Raw genomic sequence first — 20,646 nt, forward strand, 5'->3', positions numbered from 1 at the left:
TTTTATTGATAAATCGAAAAATAATACACACAAATCTTCAGTTGTTATCATACTATGCACAAATTATAACAAACTTGTTCAAAAGGGAATTAAAGTAGACTTCGCGCTTCCTTTTATAACATATAGTTCAATAATAAAAAGAAATATATTGTCATTACCAAACATTTAAATTTGATTGTATTAAAATTATTCAGTGTTTAGTGAAGCTGTGTTTGTATTATATTATTTTTATCGATACTATGTATTTAAAGTCATGCTTCATTTACTCTCATATGGATTTGATATTTGTACAATTTGTGTAATTAATCTTAGTGTTCATCGACTATTGTGCGATGTATTATATGTTTGTATTTGAAAGTATTTAGCGATACTCTGTTGTGATTGTACTATACTGTGTTTGTATTTTGTTCTGTAACTTTGTATAACATACCTTTTCTATTCTCTATTTTCTGTATCTTTTTCTTTGTGTTTTGTAATTCTGTAATTTTTAAAATGTATATTTATTCTTTATTATAAATGTTTTTAATATGATCCTTTTTTATTGGAACATTATGTTCTGTTAAGGATCTTTGCGAAATAAATAAATATTTTCCTTGAGAATAAATATTGGGTTGAGTCACATAGTGGTTCAATAGCAGTCTCGATTAGCTTATATGTGCATAAAGTGGACTCAAAATAAAAACTAGGACAGATGCTTGGAGGATGGAATCATTCTGCTCCTCCATTTCACCATTCTTAATCATTCTCACAATTAGCCAAAAGTGGCAGAAAGTGACTAGATAAGAGAAATACCAAATAAAACATTCATCCTAATTGTCATGATTAGCGAAAGTAACAGAAATATATTTAGGAAACTGACGTGTAAATCTTAGTGCTCATATTGTAATTTGAAAATTTTTGAAAAAATATTGTGACGAAAATAATTGTAATTCCAGAATGTGTATGTTAATCTTTCTTGTAGCAATAATTCCTTACTGGTGTTATCCTAAATCCTGACAATGGTCAATGCTGTTAACGTACTGAGCCATCGATTGCTGGCACTATTGCTATGCGAATCTTGTGGAAAATGGATCGCTTGTATTTGCAATGCAAGTTGTGTTTTTCACAGTAATTAATGCCATTTTGCTGTCTCTTTGACCATGAATATCCACAGAATTTGTTCCGGAGGTATCACAAAGCGATGCAGCTGTCAGCCGGATTATATTTAAAAATGCCAGTTAGTTATCTGGATATTAAAATTGTTTAGATACTGATGAAAAAAAATACAGGGGTATCTATAATCTCCGATATCAAGGTATTTTTATAATGTAAATGATCTGTATTTCCATGTAATAGACTTTATCTTTATGAACCTCCTGCAAAAGTAAGCATTATTTCCGATTTTTTACACTGTTGCCATATTAAAAATTTATCACAAAATACTGAGAAGAAATATAGCTGTAGCAAAATTTTCGCTACAACTACAGGAATTTTGTAGCTTCGCTACTGCTACAACTACAGCTAGAAATTTTGTAGCTAGCTACAGTAGCGCCGCTACTTCCGACCACTTTAATTAGAATAATTAAATCAAGAAGACTTAAGTGGGCAGGCCATATGGCATGAATGGGAGAAGAAACAAGTTTACAGGATTCTTGTTGGGAAACCTGAAGAGACATGAAAGCAGGCAAAGGTGCTTTTCTGCAGATTTCAGCTAATCATGAAGGGACAATCACATACATATATGGATGGCACAATGTAAACACCACATAGGATTAGACTGGCTGAGAGTCCAGACACAAGAGCCAAAGATTTCAACATTTTATCACCCAATAATGATAGTTATCAAAATAATTTAAAATATTGATTTTTATAAGGATTGTAGGCACATGTATAATGCATTGCATAATAAAGGGGGGGGGTAAAAAACATTTCCTTATTAGAAAAAATGAACAGACGTTCCTGAAAACCAGTTGTAACACTGACTAATCCCTTGAGATTTGCAGGGAATCCCCAAAAAAGATCCACCTTTGACCTCCGGATGTCACATGGAAAAAAGAAAGAGTTGGCTCTCACAATACAAACATATGCAAGAAGCCTTCACACATAGCCAATGACATCACACTTGCACTCTTTTTAAACTGTACACAAGAAGCTTTTACACATAGCCGGTGACATAACACTTCGAGTCGCTACCAACCTTTGCGCTCATAACATCAGGTGTCTTTCATCCATACTCTGAAACAACCATTGTGCAACTGGTTACTGAATTTTGCACATACTTTACTTTCTCCTGCAGACACCATTTTGGATGCCACTGACTGCAGGCCAATAAAAATGGTTCACTGTACAGGAATACAAACTTCCATCATTACATTATATACTGTTGCAAACCACTCTTACAGTATACGTTGTTACAATTCTGCATGAGTAACTAGACATTTAAAATATAGCACTCATCTTATGTTCTGCCATCAATCATCTGAAACATAGACCAGAAACAGACCAGGGTGTTTCGCTGAATTACATTATTAAATGATGCAGTGAATTATTAGCAACAACTCTTGTCAGTGTCAAAATAACTAATATAATCAACAGTCATAAATCCATCAAATTTTGCACATGACCAATATTGGTCGTAATTTACATGGATCTCATAATCAGACATCTAATTATGGCCCTTATATATTAATTTTTAATATATTTTTCACTGAAAAGTAGCATTCTGGAAAAATGTTAATGCTGCCTTCCGCAAGTTATTAATTCATATAATTTTCTGTATGTTATGTATAATGTTAAGCATTGAAAAATATCTCAACGGATGAGGCTTTATAATGCAGAAAATCAGACGTAAATATCTCTTACAGTTTTCATGATATAAATTTTCAAAATTTTGGTTGCTCAACTTTTGAAACATTCTGTATAACGAGAAGAAATCATTTTTACAACTTTATGCAATGTTACTAAGAATAACTGAATTTAAGTATTTTGTTTGGATTTTGTATTCCTTAACATATGATTTTAATATTTAATTATTTTAGACAAGCCTTCAGATTTTAATATATTCCTTGTTCTTATCAAACATTTTGTACCAACATTGGTAAGAACAAGTCTGCCAACCTCGAAACAAAGCAATAGCACTCGATTCCAATTCAGCGTCCTATACAGAATACCCTTTACAATAAATATGACAACAACATAAAAAATCATGTTACCCTCCTCGTTACTATGCCTCTGAAAAATAATTCATTCAATGAAGAATTTTAATGATTAGCTCATTGCTATTAAGGTGACTGGCAATATTACAAGGCATAGTCATGTTCTTGAAGATATTCGTAAAGGTTGTAAGTTAATGACAACTACTTCGATCTTATGTGGGGAAAGGCCACATTTATTAGACCCTAAATATCACATTGAATTGTGGGAAAGTTTAATTGAATTACCAAAATATGCTTCCCGGCATGTTTTGAATGAAGGGGGAAGGCAGGAGACTACTACTTCTTAAACATTCTAACGGCATCACAGCAAAAACTCACTTCCATTTTGCTAGTAACTGTCTTCATTGCAAGGCTACAAAAAAAATAAAATGCCATTTTATTTGGATATGATATGGACAAAGCTTGCAATTGAAGTGCTGTGCAGAAGTATTTCCCTTCTAACTGTATGTAGACTTCAAATGGTAACACTAGTGTAGCAATAGCATGACCGAATACTGTGTCAGTGGTTTAAGGTTTGATTCTCAGTCACAGCAGAAACTTCTCTAGAGACAATGGGCGTTTGAGAAAATATTTTTTCACATTCATGGGAAATGTCATTGATTCCTTTCAACAGATGGTAAGGTTAAGAGTACACACAGCTATTACAATGGCAGCAGAAAATCAGTTAGCACATGTTAAGTACAGCCTGGATTTCTGGGCACTAACAATAAAAAAGTCATGTGCCCGACCCTGTGGCCGAGTGGTTAGCACATCGCGCTGCGACGCCAAGGGTCCCGGGTTCGAATCCCGGTCGGACTTGGTTGTTTGTGAATGTCCATTCATCAATTTCATCATTTCATCACTCATCCCCATCTTCGCAAATTAGCCAAGAGGCACAAAACGCGAAGTAAAATAAACTAAATAAAAAAAAAAAGTCATGTAATAGACATTCAGTTTCAATACTGTGGATATTGAAAGGCCTCAAATTTAAATTCTCTGATCCAAAATATAATACTTCCATAACATGATGGCTGTAATTTCATAATGCATTCAGAAAATTAGTGACCTTCTGGTAAGGCACTGAAATGTCAACCTCACTTCCACATAGTACACTCCGGTAACTGCTTTTTGCAAAGCAGCGAGGATCTGGTGTCTGGACCTACGGCCAGTATAATCCTCTGCTACACTAGTGGTACCATTTGAAGCTTCATATGTGCTGACTGACTGCCCCTTTACAGCCACAGCTTTAAAATCCAGGTAAGAATATTTGTCCTCACATATATATTATTTCAGTTACAGTAAGGGGCAGGACCCCGTATAATGTGACAGGTGCAGTGCAAAATAGCCTAAGTGCTGATACACCCACAATTTTCAATTCAATCAATCAATAAACTGCAAATCGAGTTATATATTACGAACATTCTCAACAAAAAAGTAGAGATTCGTATCTGAACCTATTATGTCTACTTCCTTGAGAGAGAGAAAAAAAAGGAAATTCATGCTCAAGTATTTTACCAACTGCTCCATAACGTCACTAGAACATGTGTCTTGAAGCATGTTCATAATTGTGTAAGAAACCATTCCCACATGTTGCAATCACATTTTCGCTGCAGATTGTGAGAAATATTAACTTTTGCACAGTACTTTGCAAGGTACTGTTTAATAAGTTTTGCCTAAACTATTCACAATTATGCCTCTCTGTGTTAGGACTGGACAGTGATTTTCTCCTGATGGACCAAGTGCAATGTTTCCAACCTCAGAAGAGTTTTTCTCCATCCAATTTTAACAAGCATAATTGCAATCCTCACATTTTACTTTCCTGTTTTGTTCTGAATACAAATTTCGATATCATGTTATAAGTAAGGATGTAAATTTTTTACCACTGTGTTTTTCATCTAGTAAAGGTATCTGCAGTAAAGATGGTCAGTCTCTGCTGGTTCACAAGAGGTATTTTGCCACATTAATGAATTCTGGACTTAGAAAATATTTCAGGGTGGTCAGATAACTTTTGGAGAAATGTACATAAATATGTGGCAAAAAAAGTTAATGAAATGTCTAAAATATTGTGCAATTACATTGAAATACGTAACATATCATATTGTGATGTGCGTATTACTCACAGCTAAATAATGAAGAACTTTAAAAAGATCTAAGATCAATTACTTACGTGTGCGAGTACGATTTGTCGATCAAAACAACGTTTCAGAGGTGAAGACTGCCTCCTTCCTCAGGTTAATGCATATTCTTAGGCACCAAACATGGTGTCACGTTAAGAAAGTGTTATTGGGGATACAGGTTAAATGTTACAGGAACAATGCGGGTTCTTCAATAAGTGTTTTTTATCATAACCTTTAACCTGTATCCTCAACTAACACTTTCTTAACGTGACACCATGTTTGGTGCCTAAAAATACGCATTAACCCGAAGAAGGAGGCAGTCTTGACCTCTGAAACATTGTTTTGATCGACAAATCGTACTCACACACGTAAGTAATTCATCTTAGATGTTTTTAAAGTTCTTCATGTAACATATTTGTCACATTCTTTGGTCGTTAATTTTATTTCTGTGCTTTTTTTTCCTTTTATGTTTCTGGTGGTAAAAACAGTAATTATACTTGAATCTGAAAGGTACACTTACATCATTTTTCAGCATGATCTTTTTAGCATGCAATGCAAGTGTTTCGATATTTTGGCAGTGTATGCATACATTTATGGGGAAGGAATAATAATTTGGATGTGAATAAAGCCATGCATGCACCACCAGAAACCTCAGGCCTACTTATCACCAGCCTGCAATGGTGTGGTCAGAAATTTCAAGTGGGGAGGGGAAGGTCTGTGGCTTCTTATGTAGTCACTTCTGAATTTCTAATATTTTTGGTGCATCCAACATTTTCTCTTTAGATAATCTGAATCAGCAACCCCACAACACACAACTACAAGGAATGATGCTACACTTAGCACTTTTCAAAGAAAATGCAGACAAAATGTTTTCTTTTCACATCACTTTTGTCTCTTTCTTAGATACCAATAAGTTACAATTCTTTTTAGAACAAATGACATAAACCTTCTTGGAATCTTAGCATAATTATATTTAAAGATACTGTTTATATTTCACATTACCTGCTGTCTTAATTGTGCTACTTCATGTTGTAATTCAGTATCAACTGGTACAGAGAAGAAATGATATTCTCTTTCTTCTCTAAAAGGACTCCCTGAAACAACAAAAAGAAAAACATTAACACCAAGCCATAAGTACAGGCTAGCATTTATAGTCACTGTACAAGAAATGTACTTCAAGTTGAAATGCACTGTCAGATGAACATATCACTGATGTTAATACACTTAATGAACACAAATGTAGATATCCTGACTATACACAACACTTCGAGGTCCTGTACTGTAGTCTTGCAGTCTAAGGCTCTGGGCTAGGGCTATGAAACATGGGTTGCTACAAGTTCCCCAGTGGGAAGCATAACAACTTTTCTCTGGTGGCCAACCACTTTTGAGAGGAAATTGAGGAGCTATGAATGAGTAGCTTAATCTGGTCCTGGAAACCTATAATGACTGGTGGTTCATCGTGCTGCTGGTGAGGCATGTGGAACTGAGGCCAGCAGTCTGTAAGTAGGCCTTGGGCCCTGTAAGTCTGTTGGACCTCAGTTTATTGTTATACAATATTTAAGAAAGTTGGTATAACCGTGTTAAAATGAAAGCTTGTAGAAAGTGCACTTTATGCTCAGATATGCTAATTGGAATTGGACTCCCAAGTTAAAATGAGATTGCTGGACCCCGTAGCAGAGTAGTTAGCACGTCGTGCTTAAACGCCAGGGGTCCTGTGTTCAAATTCTGGCCTGGGTATGTAAGTGTTCATTCATCAATTTCATTATATCATCATCGCTCATACCCATCTTCGCAAATTAGCCAAAACTGACACAAGAAGTGAAGTAAAATATAGCAAATCAATCAATTAATCATTAAAATGAGATCAAACCATTATGCCATCGAGGAGACCATATGTTAAAATGAAAAAAAAAAACATTAAAAAACATTTTTTTTTTCACTGTTGCTAGCTGTGCTGTATTTTAAAATCTGCGGTGATATGGTAGAGTCAGCCATATATTAGAATGTATTGCATAGTTATTCATGTTGTTACTAGTTGAGCATTCTTCAGGAATGCCACTCTGGTGCAAGAATTAAAAACATTTAATCAAATCTAGTATTAAAAAAAAAAATGTATTAAAATCATATTTCAAAGTGTGTAGCTTTATCTTGCTTGGATTCATGGCTTTCTTACATCATATTTGGGGGAAAAAAAAGGCTGGCTCCTGAATTAGTTTTTCTATCCCTGTACATGACCATAGTAGAGTAAGTGTTAACTGTTCAATTGTAAACATCCTTAAATTGACAGCCTTCACGCTAATTTTAACATCACAAAATTTTCCTGTATCTGATTCTTGTATGACAAGTGATTTTCATAAGGCTTGTGAGGATGAACTAAACCACACACAAAGAGGGTGTGCATAGGAGTTTTGAAGCAGGCGCCGATCCACAGGAAGGGTGAGAAGGGGGAATCGGCCCTCCCAACTGCAAGGTTTTTGCATACAGGGTGATTCTAAAGGTATAGTACAAACGAAAACCATAGATACCTCCCATGAAATAGAGACGAAAGTTCCCCTTCCACCTTGCCGAGAGATGCCTCCGTGAGGAGCTAGACAACGCCGAAAACGTGTGAAAATGAACTTCACACCTCTGTACAGCCAGTACCAGTGAAGATAGAAAGGCGGAACAAACGAAGTCAAAAGGAACACCAAAGTCGCCCATCCGAAAAACACTAGGCGGCAGCTGCGCAACGCATGCGCATGGGGTTCCACAAAGGAAATAGGAGTGTCCCGCAAGACAAGTGAAGGGAAAGGGTAGCGATCGACAACGGTAGGGACAAAAGAAGCAATGAAGCATGAAGTAACAATTGCACAGCGGGAAACAAACACATGCAGCACGTGGGGACTCCCCAAACACAGTGGGGAGAGACCGCAGTAAGAACAAAGCACGGTTCAACAAAAGAGAAAGAGGACCGGACGGGGAATGGTACCTGTCATGGAGACAACAAATGTGGGACGAGGGATTCCCCGTAGCAGCACCTAGGGGATGTCACACAGAGGTCGTGCGCCAGCAGGACAAACACAGCAACTACGGGCACAGGAGGTTTATTGCCACGCAAAGGTGCACTTACAGATAGGAATAGTACGTAGTACGTAGTCGTACCCTGGACTGACGTTGTTACAAAAGTTGCTCAAATTGACGACCACCACATTCAATGCAGGCATTGCAGCGTCGCAGGAAATTCTGGCAAACCCTATCAAAAATCCCTGGCATGGTACACACCTCGCCCGATGCTGCAAGTATCCGCGCTACCAATGTTTCCTTGTCAGGCACCGGGGTCTCGTAGACGAGTGTTTTCACATGGCCCCCCACAAGAAGAAATCCATTGGTGTGAGGTCAGGTGAACGGGCGGGCCAGGGGACGGGGCCCTCTCTGCCGATCCAGCGCTGTGGGTAGGTATGGTGCAAAAGGGTTCGCACTGTGCCATCAAAATGTGCTGGCGCTCCATCCAATTGAAACCACATACGATGTCGCACGTTGAGGGGTACATCTTCTAGCAGCTCTGGAAGGACTGATGCAAGAAAGGTGTGATAGAGGCGGCCATTTAAACGTGGTGGCAGCAGGTATGGACCGATAATCTGTTCATCGATGATACCTGCCCAAATATTCACTGCAAACTGGGTCTGATGGTGCACCTCGACTGCTGCATGTGGATTTTCATAATCCCACACATGGTTGTTCCGGCAATTGAAGATGCCCTCACGGGTGAATGTTGCCTCGTCCGTGAAAAGCACATGGCGCAAAAAAACGGGGATCGTCGGTACAAAACTGCAACAGTCGTTGACAGAATTCCACACGTCGTGGGTAATCCCCAGCCTGCAACGCGTGGACTCGCTGTGGATGATAGGGATACAGCAGATTATCATGAAGGACACGCCACACTGTCGACTGTGATACTCCCACTGCACGTGCAATGCTACGGGTGCTAGTGGACGGTGTGTCGTCCACGCGAGCAAGTACGTCCTCCTCGACCGCCGTGGTGCGCACATGTCTTGGGTGACCGACATGATGGCCTGCACGTAACACACCCGATTCACCAAGGGTACGGTGCACGTTCGAAAACAACCTGCTGTCGGGTTGTCGCCTCTCCGGATACCGTCTGCGACAAAGGTGTGCAGCTGCTCGGCCATTGCCATCTGCAAGGCCGTAGACAAAATGCATGTCCCTCAGTTCTACAAATGTGTAGCGTTCCATGGTACGGTGAGGATAGTGCCAATTATGGAATACTGTACTGCAGTGCACAGGTGGCACACACACACACACACTGGTCACAACGGCTTCGAAACAACGTACTCAATTGTCGTACGTCAAGCACACCACCACCGCATCGGCTCTTTCACTGACACGCTCCCTGACGCTGCACTTCCAATCAGACCACACGTCCGCACAGCGCTGTGGTACAATCAGCTGACGTTCCTGAGCCACCCGTGCCTGTGCTCTTCACTACCTGACCACTGCCGTCAGGTGGGGCCATGTACTCTGGGGCCTTGTCATCGTGGAACACATGTAGCGTCCTTCATTCTTGCCCCATTCACCCACAACACGTACTTCCTCCGTCTTGCTCGAGCTGACGGGGAGCACTACGTACGATCGTATGGTGTTTGTGTACACCAATGTGGGGTAACCCAGCAGTTGAACAGACGTGCATACCCCCACGTAGCATCATTACACGATTGTCCCACGCAGTTTATCTGTCCAGCCTTGCTCGGCCCGGTCTCACACCCACGCGGCAGTGTGCGGTTGCGGTGGTGTGAGGCCACGCTTGGTTTCGGAGCGGAAGGCTGCGGCCGAGGAGGGACTCGAGTTGTTCGGCTGGGGTTGCGCTCGGAAGCAAGCAGCCGCGTCAGGTCTGGGAACGGTGGACCTGGTGATCGGGATGGAAACATTCCAACCTCGTCCATTAGTGTCGTCCACCGTACGGAGTGGTGGGGTCCGTACGACACTCCAGCAGCCTTTCGCCCGCTCCCACTTCATTTCTAAGAGGCTGATTGGGCCCCATCACGACGTTTGTTACAACATCAGTACAGGGTACGTGGTCCTATCTGCACGTGCACCTTTCATTAGCAATAACCTCCTGTGCCCGTAGTTGCTGTGTTTGTCCTGCTGGCGCACGACCTCTGTGTGACATCCCCTCGATGCTGCTACGGGGAATCCCTCGTCCCGCATTTGTTGTCTCCTTGGCAGGTACCATTCCCCGTCCGGTCCTCTTTCTCTTTTGTTGCACCGTGCTTTGTTCTTGCTGCGGTGTCTCCCCACTGTGTTTTGGGGACTCCCCTTGCGCTGCACCGCCATTTCTGCCCCGAACCATGTACGTGTCTGTTGCCTGTCGAGTGTCACGGACCACTTTGCTTGCGTTCTCGGTGTGTTTTTACATCCTACGTTGTCCTCCCGTGGTTCTGCAACCCCGCACTACTTTTCTCGACTGCACTGCTTCAGTCATGGTGTTTGTTTCCCGCTGTGCAATTGTTACTTCATGCTTCATAGCTTCTTTTCTCCCTACCGTTGTCGATCGCTACCCTTTCCCTTCACTTGTCTTGCGGGACACTCCTATTTCCTTTGTGGAACCCCATGCGCATGCGTTGCGCAGCTGCCGCATAGTGTTTTTCGGATGGGCGACTTTGGTGTTCCTTTTGACTTCGTTTGTTCCGCCTTTCTATCTTCACTGGTACTGGCTGTACAGAGGTGTGAAGTTCATTTTCACACGTTTTCGGCGTTGTCTAGCTCCTCACGGAGGCATCTCTCGGCAAAGTGGAAGGGGAACTTTCGTCTCTATTTCATGGGAGGTATCTGTGGTTTTCGTTTGTACTATACCTTTAGAATCACCCTGTATATTATTATGCCTGATCGCCTGTCCCAACTGCAATGTTTTTGGATATGCCTAATATTTTGGAAGGCTTAAATGTACTATTATCTAGTTTAACCGGCTCGAGAATATTTTTTGAAGTTATATAAGTCCACTTAATGCTTATGATTAACTGACTGGAAGTGGACCTGCAGCCTATCTTAGATCCTAACCACTGTGCAATATGACTCAAAAGGGGATCAAACTCAAGACCCCTTGAAATAATAGGATTTTATTTTCTTTGTTTATTCACTTTACTCGTCATCTGATCATTCAGTTTATGCCCTGGGAGGAAATAGATAACAATTTACAACAATAACCATCTTGGACCCCTATTTTGCACAACAATAATGTCTAGAACATGGAAATCGGCTTGGTTCCTGTTTACAGTACTACACACTGTTTATATAAAACAGTGCAAGTGTAGGTTAGAATTGATTCTCAGCAAGCTGATGTACCTGACTGAAATTCACCCCTTCCAACTGTAACTTCTGGACCCGCCACTGCTTTGAAGTATGCGAAAGCATGTTGCAGAAGTTATCAGTTCTGTGAATTTCAGCATGTGTTTTGGTTTTAAAAAAATATTTAGGGCTGAGCTGTTATCATTGGTATCGGTATCGAAAAGTAGTATGGCACGTGAAACTTGAAATTTTACCCTGCGCAACACAGGCGAGCACTTGTAACAGCGTCACACGCCCGCGGAGTGTCACTCCGCATCTGTACTTTCAATATTTTTGTTATACAGGGTGTCCGGCTTGAAAGTATAATAAAAGAAAAATTAATAACTTGAGAAGTAATTGAGAAATTTATTGGTGGTTTGCTTCTACAAGTATGTTAACTCAAAATGTTTTTTTACGTATGCTTGCGGCAGTTGGTACCGCGTGCGCATGCATTTAACTGCTTTGTTCACGTAAATGCGTGCATCAGTAGCCATGTGGACTCCGCAGCAGAAGGTGTTCTGTGTGCTTTCTCTCGCGGAACTAAAGTCTGTTACACTGGTACAACATCGTTTTCGGTGTGAATATGGACTGCGACCAACCGACGATGTTCCCAGTTACATTTCGATCAAGAAGTGGGACAAGCAGCTTCAGGAAACTGGAAGTTTGCTTTCGATGTCGGGCCGCCATGCCAAGCACGCAGTTCCAGAGGCTACTGTTGAATTAATCCGAGCATCCTTCCAGCAGAGCCCTCGTAAGTCAATCAAACAATCAAGTAGGCAGTTACAGTTACCTTGTTCGACAGTACATGATGTCGTCCATAAAAGGTTGCACCTAGGGGCGTACAAAATGCAGCTTCGTCACAAAATCAAGCCCAAGGACAGGCCACGATGGAAGAACTTCGCGGAGTCAATTCTGGCAAAAATTGATGAAAACGAGGCATTCCTCGATTTCATCTGTTTCTCGGACAAGGCTACATTTCACACTTCTGGCAAGGTAAACACGCACAATTGCCGCATATGGGGAAGTGACTCTCCGAAAGTGACTGTGTGCTGTGGATTGTTGAAGGACAGGGTTATACGCCCATTCTTCTTCGCGGAGCCTTCAGTTAATGCAAGAACGTACATCGACATGTTGGAGCTGTATGTTGTATCACAACTTCCTCGTGATCTTTCAACAAGATGGCACACCATGCCATTTTGCGAACATTGTGAGGGATTTCTTGGATCATGAGTTCCGAGATCGCTGGATTGGGAGAGGTAGTCCATGGATTGCTTGGCCCCCTAGAAGCCCAGACATTACGCCACTTGATTTTTTTCTGTGGGAGTTTATCAAGAATCAAGTGTACCAGACACTAGTTCTTGATCTACCACATCTACACCATCGCATTTGTGCAGCTATCATTAATGTTACGCCTGCAATGCTGCAAAACACTTGGAGAGAAGTGGAATACAGATTAGATGTCTGTCGAACCACTAATGGTGCACATATCGAGGTGTATTAGGTATGTAAAAAAACATTTTGAGTTAACATACTTGTAGAAGCAAACCACCAATAAATATCTCAAGTTACTTCTCAAGTTATTAATTTTTCTTTTATTATACTTTAAAGCCGGACACCCTGTATAATATGTTGTTAATACTTATGCTATTACCTTTAAACATATATTTAAATATATTTTAATTTTTATTTATTTATTATTAATTTAATTAATAGTGGCCGCGGTGGCTCAGTTGGTAACGCGTCTGACTACCATGCTCAAGGTCCCGGGTTCGATCCCCGGCCGGTTCAAATCCGGGAACTTTTCTAACGGTGGAAGCGGCCCAGGCGCCTACCCAGCGTCGAATAACATGGGTACCTGGGGGAAACCCTGGGGGGTAAAGGCGGTCAGGGGCGTGATGCTGATCACATCACCCCCACTCACGACCGGATCAAGAAAGTGTGGGGCGTTACCCCCACACCCCCTATACGCCTTCATGGCGTGGTGCTATGCACAGGGGAACACTTTACCTTTTTTACCTTTATATTTTAATTTTGTGTTAAATATTTCACATGTTTGGACTATACACTTTCCATTTACAAAGTCAGTACATTTTGTATATAAAGTTATTGATTTAACTCTTCCCTTTTAAGTAAATATTACACTGAAGTTTTTCCTTTCAAATTGTTTATGCTTAAAATATAAAAGGATATTTGGAAAATAAATACCAAAGTATGATAATGATGCAGTAAATAGTTAATCAGCCCTTTATCTTGATTTAATTGCTTTATGTGGTACTATGGCAATGCTGTTCTCGTTTACCGATCATGATGATAACAATGATAGTAATAGTACAAATTAATAACCCATTAAGGGTGTTACGAGTGGGAGACTTTAAATTCTACTGTGATTTGATTTATCTAATCTACAAATTCAGGTAATTTTTTGTATTTTCATTAGTTTTATATAGAAATAAGAAACTATACATTTTTAAAAATTTTATTTCCTTAAAAAAATACTTCAAGAGTCATCAAAGCAACTTTTGGTCCACTTATATGTTACATTTCGCTTATTATTATTATTATTTTTAATTGTATTAAAGTTTAGATGTTTGAGAATACATATAATTTGCACATTTCACCAATAAAAGTTACTACCATCTGCGGCTTATATGCTTTACAGACAAATAAAGTCAAATTCTTTCCAAAATATTAAATACATAGAGGCACACATGCGAAGAGTCACTCCACTTTCAAACTAATAGACTCACTGCCAACTACGGACTGAATGTTTATTCCCGTCAACTGCCCCAGTCCCTTCGTAAGAGTGAAGAGGTAAGCTACTGTGAAGGCCTCCTCTCAAACCTGCTTTATTACACTTAATAAAACAAAATTTCTTAGTTGCGGAGTATCACTCCACGGCACGTGTGGTAGAGAGTTAATCACAACACTTGTCTGGAATACATGCAAAATGCATGTATCAGATACTTTTTCAACTAAAAATGTCTGATCATATTCTTCCATTTTAACACATTCGGGTCTGGCCTCATAATACAGCATTTTTACCTCTGGACTGCGGTTTTTGCTTGTTTTTCAAAAAATCATAGAAAAAATATTTTTAATTTGTTTATATTTACCACACATTTCTTAAATCTACAAAACTTCCTCTTTTCAATGAAAAAAAATGTTAAATTTTATTTTCATTTTCAGACATTTTTGAATATTTTTTTCAGCAATGTTTTGTGGAAAAAGAAAAAGTAGAACATTGTAACAAATGTTAATATAGAGATATTTTAAGTTCGTAATCTGGAAATTTCAATAATTAACTACATAAACTATCAATACATCTTTTGAATCTTGCATAAGAATACTTCTTATGTGCACATAACAAAAAATAATTACAAATTACAGGTACAATACCGGGAATTTCTCCATTTTGTTTGAAATTCGGAATACCCACTAATTTTGGCCCCCTAATCACCTAATCACGAATCTGCAGTTAAAATTTGATGCTCACACGTGGAAATAGCAAAATAATCTAAATTAAGTTCTAATTTCTACACCCTCGAGTTTCCAAATTTCCCACCGATTCCGGGCTCCGCCCCTGGGGTAATTGACCTACCGCCTTCTGTGAATAGGTTGTGCGGAATACTGGATAACAGTATGGTATAGTGAAAACTCATTTCTTCAAATTTACAGGAGAAACTACTTTCGGAACTGAGTTTCTGTAGACTTTTGGAAGCTCATGGAAGCGTTTTCTCCCTTCGTTCAACTTATTTGGCCAGTAAATCATGTATTTTCCGACATTAATGTATCTCCGATGCACGTTAGCTCTTGTCACCATTACCGTCGATTGAGTGAATCAAATGCTCCGTGCGTTCGATTATGTAACCCCCTGTCAGTGTAGCAACCACGTGGTAGTTTTACAAGATGATGTATGAGCGGGATTCTTTTTTTTTGCAATTTAATTTTCTATGTTTGCCTAACCTAACTGAACCTAACCTTCCGTGAATGGTTTGTGGATCAATTTTTGCTTAAAAACCTTCTGTGAATAGTTTGTGCGCATTTTTCCGTTAATAAGTTTGGACGTGTGAGCAGGTTTTCTTTTTCCAATTTAATTTTCTGTTTGCCTAACCTAACTGAACCTAACCTTCCATGAATGGTTTGTGGATCAATTTTCGCTTGAAAACCTTCTGTTAATAGTTTGTGTGACATTTTTCCGTTAACAAGTTTGGAAACACTGCATATCAGCTAACGATAGACAACGTGAGTCAAGATTTGCCCGCCATATCATGTGTAACGAAAGCAAATTAGCAACAAACAATAAATACTTGTAATGTGAAAAATTATGCTTTTTTCAGTGAAAAAAAAGCAAAATCCCACATTCAAAAAAGTTCCGCTAAGCATAACAGTTAAATAGAAATGTAAATAATTAGGAAATAAACAAGTGAAATGTGTTTTCACTATACCATACTGTTACCAATATACTGTTATCATTATCATTATTGTCTTTTATATTTGCAGTTTCACATTTGTGTATCTTTCACATGTAACTTACTGCTCCATATGCAGTTTTTCATATATGTGGTAGAATAGCACTAGGCTGAACTTCGCACGCATGATAAAGAAAATTTACAGAACGATTTTACAATACCGGACTCTTCCTCAATTTCGTTCATATTTCGCATACTCAATAATTTAGGGCTCCTAATCACAAATCTGCAGTTAGAATTTGGCGCTCACGTGTCAAATTTGCAAAAAAGGGGGTCCGTGATCGCAACCGACAATGCACGATTGCTCATTACTTATGGGAAGATTTTGAGTTTCCAATACTTAAAAAACGAAATGTGGGGCTACCGGTGCATCGTTCTAGAGGTTTAAGTCTAATTGAGACCTGGCACCGTCAAGAAATGTTAGTTTCGTTGCTCTTGAGCAACAAATTTTAACTACACAATCGTGATCAAGTGTCCTAAATTATTGAGTATGCGAAATATGAATGAATGCCCCGTATTATTAATATGTACCCAACTGAAAGTGACTAAAAATAGCTTTTTTCAAAGCAAAACTTACGAAAGAATGGACTTTATTTCCTACCTTAAAAGAAGCCATCTTCCTCACACCACACAGATTACTGAACAAGTAAAGGCTTCTTACGTAAGTGATTCGCAACGTCACGTCTTCATATCATCAAACATGGTTTCCATGCTTATATACGGAGAACGATCGTGGTAATTGAAAAGCTTATTTTATAACTTCTACATGTCAATTAACAATTTCAACACCTGACCCCAACAAGTTAACTTCAGATACTTCATCGGGGATACGTATTTCATGAGTATAAGAAGTAGGATAGAAATTATTGTATTGTAAAATCTTACCAAATTTATTATTATTGTTATTATAGTTCAAATAGAAATTTTGTATATTAAAATTTAGGTAACAGCAGTATAAGCCGGAGACACATTAAACTCGTTTGTTTTCAAATAAAAATCATTGCTACTTACCTCATATGCATAGCGGATGATTTTTCAAGCTGGGGATCACTTTTTTATCCATGAAAAAAGCATTATTTTTAACATTATAATCATTTATTGGTCGTTGCTAATTTGGCGCGCAAATTTTGACTCACGTTGTCTATCGTCAGCTGATATGCAGTATCGTCAGCTGATGTGCAGTGTTTCCAAACTTATGAACTGATAAATGCCGCACAAACCATTCACAAAAAGTTTTTAAGCGAAAATTGAGGCTAGACTCTACTTTACGTTCTTATCTGCATGGTGATTGCTTCTTTGCGTTCGCGGTGCGGCACCCGGCATCTCTTCTGGTAAGTACCTTTTTCTTTTTACACTTTCTGTTCACGATAGCCCCACTATCCATTCACGGGGTTGAGTTATGCATACGAGGTTAGGTTAGGCCTGTTAGGTTAGGTTCCATTAGCACTCATTTCACCCCTAAATATGTGCTTCATCATCTAAAAAATTCCTCAGTACGTTCAATTGCGCATATCCGGACAACATCGGTTTTTCTCGATTTACTCCTTCAGGAAATTTTTGCTCGCTTTGGGATTTACATTGTTGAATTCCTTATAAAATAAGTTTTCCAACGATACATGACACGTATTCCTTAGGAAAAGGACGTAAACTAGAGTCTTACCTTAAATTGGAAAAAAAAAACGCTCACACGTCATCTTGCCAAACTTCCGCGTGGTTGCTACACTGTGAGGGCGTTACATAACCGAACGCACGGAACATTTGATTCACGTAGTCGACGGTAATGGCGGCACGAGCTATCGTACAACGGAGATGCATGATTGGCGAAAAATACTTTATTTCCAGGCAAAATACGTTGCACGATTCTAAAAAACAATTTCCCCGGCCTCAGAAAGTCCTCAAGAACACAATTCCGTAAGTACTTTCTCGTCTTGTCTCCTGTCAATTTTAAGAAATCCGTCTCCGGCTTATACTATCGTTACCAAAATTTATACATATCTGAACCACTTTAGAGAGTTTCAATTTCAGATTCAAGCACCAGTATCAGCGGGAATCGGTAAAATCATCAGTATTGGTGTCGCGCCAAAATGGGACTGGCTCAACCCTAAAATGTACACGTAAATAAATACAAAAATGTAAATGTGGAAATAGGAAGATACTCAAACCAAGTCTGTGCAACCTACTCGTGTAAAATAGGCTATTTCACTACATTAAAAAAATATCATGATGACAGCACTATTCCATTACCTAGGTATCAATTGATGAATGATTGCTCTGCAAAATTGGATCTCATAAGTAGCACTATGTGGGATAGAAATTGTCCTGCAAGTACTAAGTATTCATTGTGCCTCTGTGACATGTGCATCCACACGCGTAAAGAATTCATACGATTTTATAAATCTAGTATCAATTTATACAACATACACAAACAAACGTTAGCAAAAGTGCCGAGTGGCCACAGACAAACTAAGTCTTTTCTGTTATTCAAATGGGGTAAGAAGAAGGGGAGAGGGAATATGTTGTAATATTGTACATTATATGGTGTAGCAATCTTTAGACTGCAAGCACACAAACACAAAACTACTCTTTTTATTGTTGTTTACTCAGTTTCCACTAAGCCTGATGAAAGGGATAAATGTTCAGCTGGAACTTTATGAAAACTAGCTACATAAAATAACTTACATTAACTCATTAGTTCAATACCGACTTGTCAATTTGATTTTCTTACCTTTAACTTTAATAAAAAAGAATACTGCGATTAAACTGGAAACAATTACAATCACTCTCCTCTTACGCATCCTCATCTCTTGAATAATTGAGGTTAAGTAGCTTTGTCCGTAACGAGCATTAGAGTACATTGTACAGTCTTATTTTTGCGTTAAAATAAACATGCACATACACACGAAATATATTCACAATTGTCAGCTTATACTTGAGAATATCAGAAGATTCGATACTTTCTCCGCCTTCATTCCCCAAAGTTTTTTCCTTTTCTGTTACAAACAAAGGGCTCTTTGAAAAACTGCAGGATGGAGTAATTGACACCTTTCTGTGGAGTATCTACAGTTGACATTGATATATCTTCGTTTCAAGATTTGATGCGGGTATAACTTATCACACAACAATTGAGCAACCTTGTGTTCTGACGTCACAAGAGACAACTTTTTAATTTTAGGCTAAATGCCCACGTTGTTAGATTAGGCTAGCTAGGTTCAGTTCTCTTACCCTAATAATAATAATAATTTATCATTGTATTTATGCTAATAGAACCAAATCTAACAGACCATACCTACCCTCTAAATTTTCTCCTCTGACGTCAGAACACAAGGTAGCAAGACTGTTGTGCGACAAGGGAGACCTAAAATGCTGGCTCAAGAAAACAAACTATACGACTACTTCACCTATAACTTGAAATCAAAAAAACATTTTTCATAATGAAACATAAAATGCATTTTTCAAGTGTATTTTGGTTAAGATTTAGTTGGTCACTAATTACTTTATAAACAAATAGTTTTCTCGTCTCTTCCAAGTGCGTCGTGCGTTTATACAGAAAATATCTTCTACAAAAAATAGCAGTTACAATGGAAATGGACGATGCATTTTACGAATTATCCCGCACTGAATGTGAATACATTAGGAAAATTGTTCAGCATTATTTCCGTTCCTTTACTTTTCTTCGTTGTAATTGATCTTGTGCCGTAGCATAGGCTATTTATTATCTGCTTCTTCGTGTTTTTTGTTACAATTCACGAACGCCTCGTCGAAAAGTAAATAATGAATATGGTTGTGGTGTGGACAATTGCCCTTGCAGCAGAATGAACAAGTACGGCTCAGCAAATTGTCCATGACCATTTTTATCAATTTTGCTTTCTTGCACACTACCATTCTCTCACACAACGTATCTTTAAGGAATGTATTTTTATGTATACTAGACCTACTCCACAACATCCACTAACACCTCAAAAAAGTCAAGTTCGGCTCGGGCTCGGACCCAGTGGCGTAACCACAGGGGGAAGAGGTTAGGGGGCATTGCTTTCCCCAAAACCTTGGTCGGAAATGAGTTCTAAGGGCAAACATTGACTGCCAAGTGTACCTGCAGAGGGTGATTACTGTCCAGAACTTCAAATTTTATGCAAATAAAAATACTTTTCGTAAAAAGTGTGTGTTTTTTAAGTCTACTTTATGCACAGAAAGGCTAATTGAGACTGGGCTTAAAGCTTAAAGTTGGTTCCGAACCACTATGTGCCTCCACCAGGTATCGAACCAGGAACCCATTGATCACAAGGCGACGATGTTACCACTACACCATCGGAGAGGTGCAAAAGTTGTAAATGATATAATGCCATGGCGTTGCGTGAAACTATTTGCGCCCTATATTCGATTAATATTGATTTCAGCCTGCAAAAAAATTGGATCCAAAATTTTCTTGCTCGCTTCGCTCGCATTTTCTGTTGCTTCGCTGTAATACATTGTAAATCACCAGACAGAGAAATAAAACTTGTCGTAATTGATTTTGTTTTAAATGAATGAACATGTTTTGAGGAAAGGGAGCGTGAACATTTGAGAGAC

The 20,646-nt window shown here is 39.0% G+C and overlaps 1 protein-coding gene across 1 annotated transcript in view; it reads right to left on the reverse strand.

Moving 5' to 3' along the window:
- The window catches only part of GlcAT-I (Glucuronyltransferase I), an 82,054-nt gene extending 62,897 nt beyond the window's left edge, over positions 1 to 19,157 (reverse strand). Inside the window, exons 1-2 of the mRNA XM_083114160.1 lie at positions 18,806 to 19,157; positions 6,293 to 6,384 (exon numbers count right to left, since the gene is read on the reverse strand). Of these exons, the coding sequence (XP_082970286.1) occupies positions 6,293 to 6,384; positions 18,806 to 18,935 (222 nt within the window). The 5' untranslated portion in view covers positions 18,936 to 19,157. The remainder of the gene's footprint in view (positions 1 to 6,292; positions 6,385 to 18,805) is intronic.
- Between the last annotated feature and the right edge of the window lie 1,489 nt (positions 19,158 to 20,646).

This window comes from Lepisma saccharinum, chromosome 28, assembly GCF_977018435.1.
Source record: "Lepisma saccharinum chromosome 28, izLepSacc3.1, whole genome shotgun sequence".
Taxonomy (NCBI): domain Eukaryota; kingdom Metazoa; phylum Arthropoda; class Insecta; order Zygentoma; family Lepismatidae; genus Lepisma; species Lepisma saccharinum.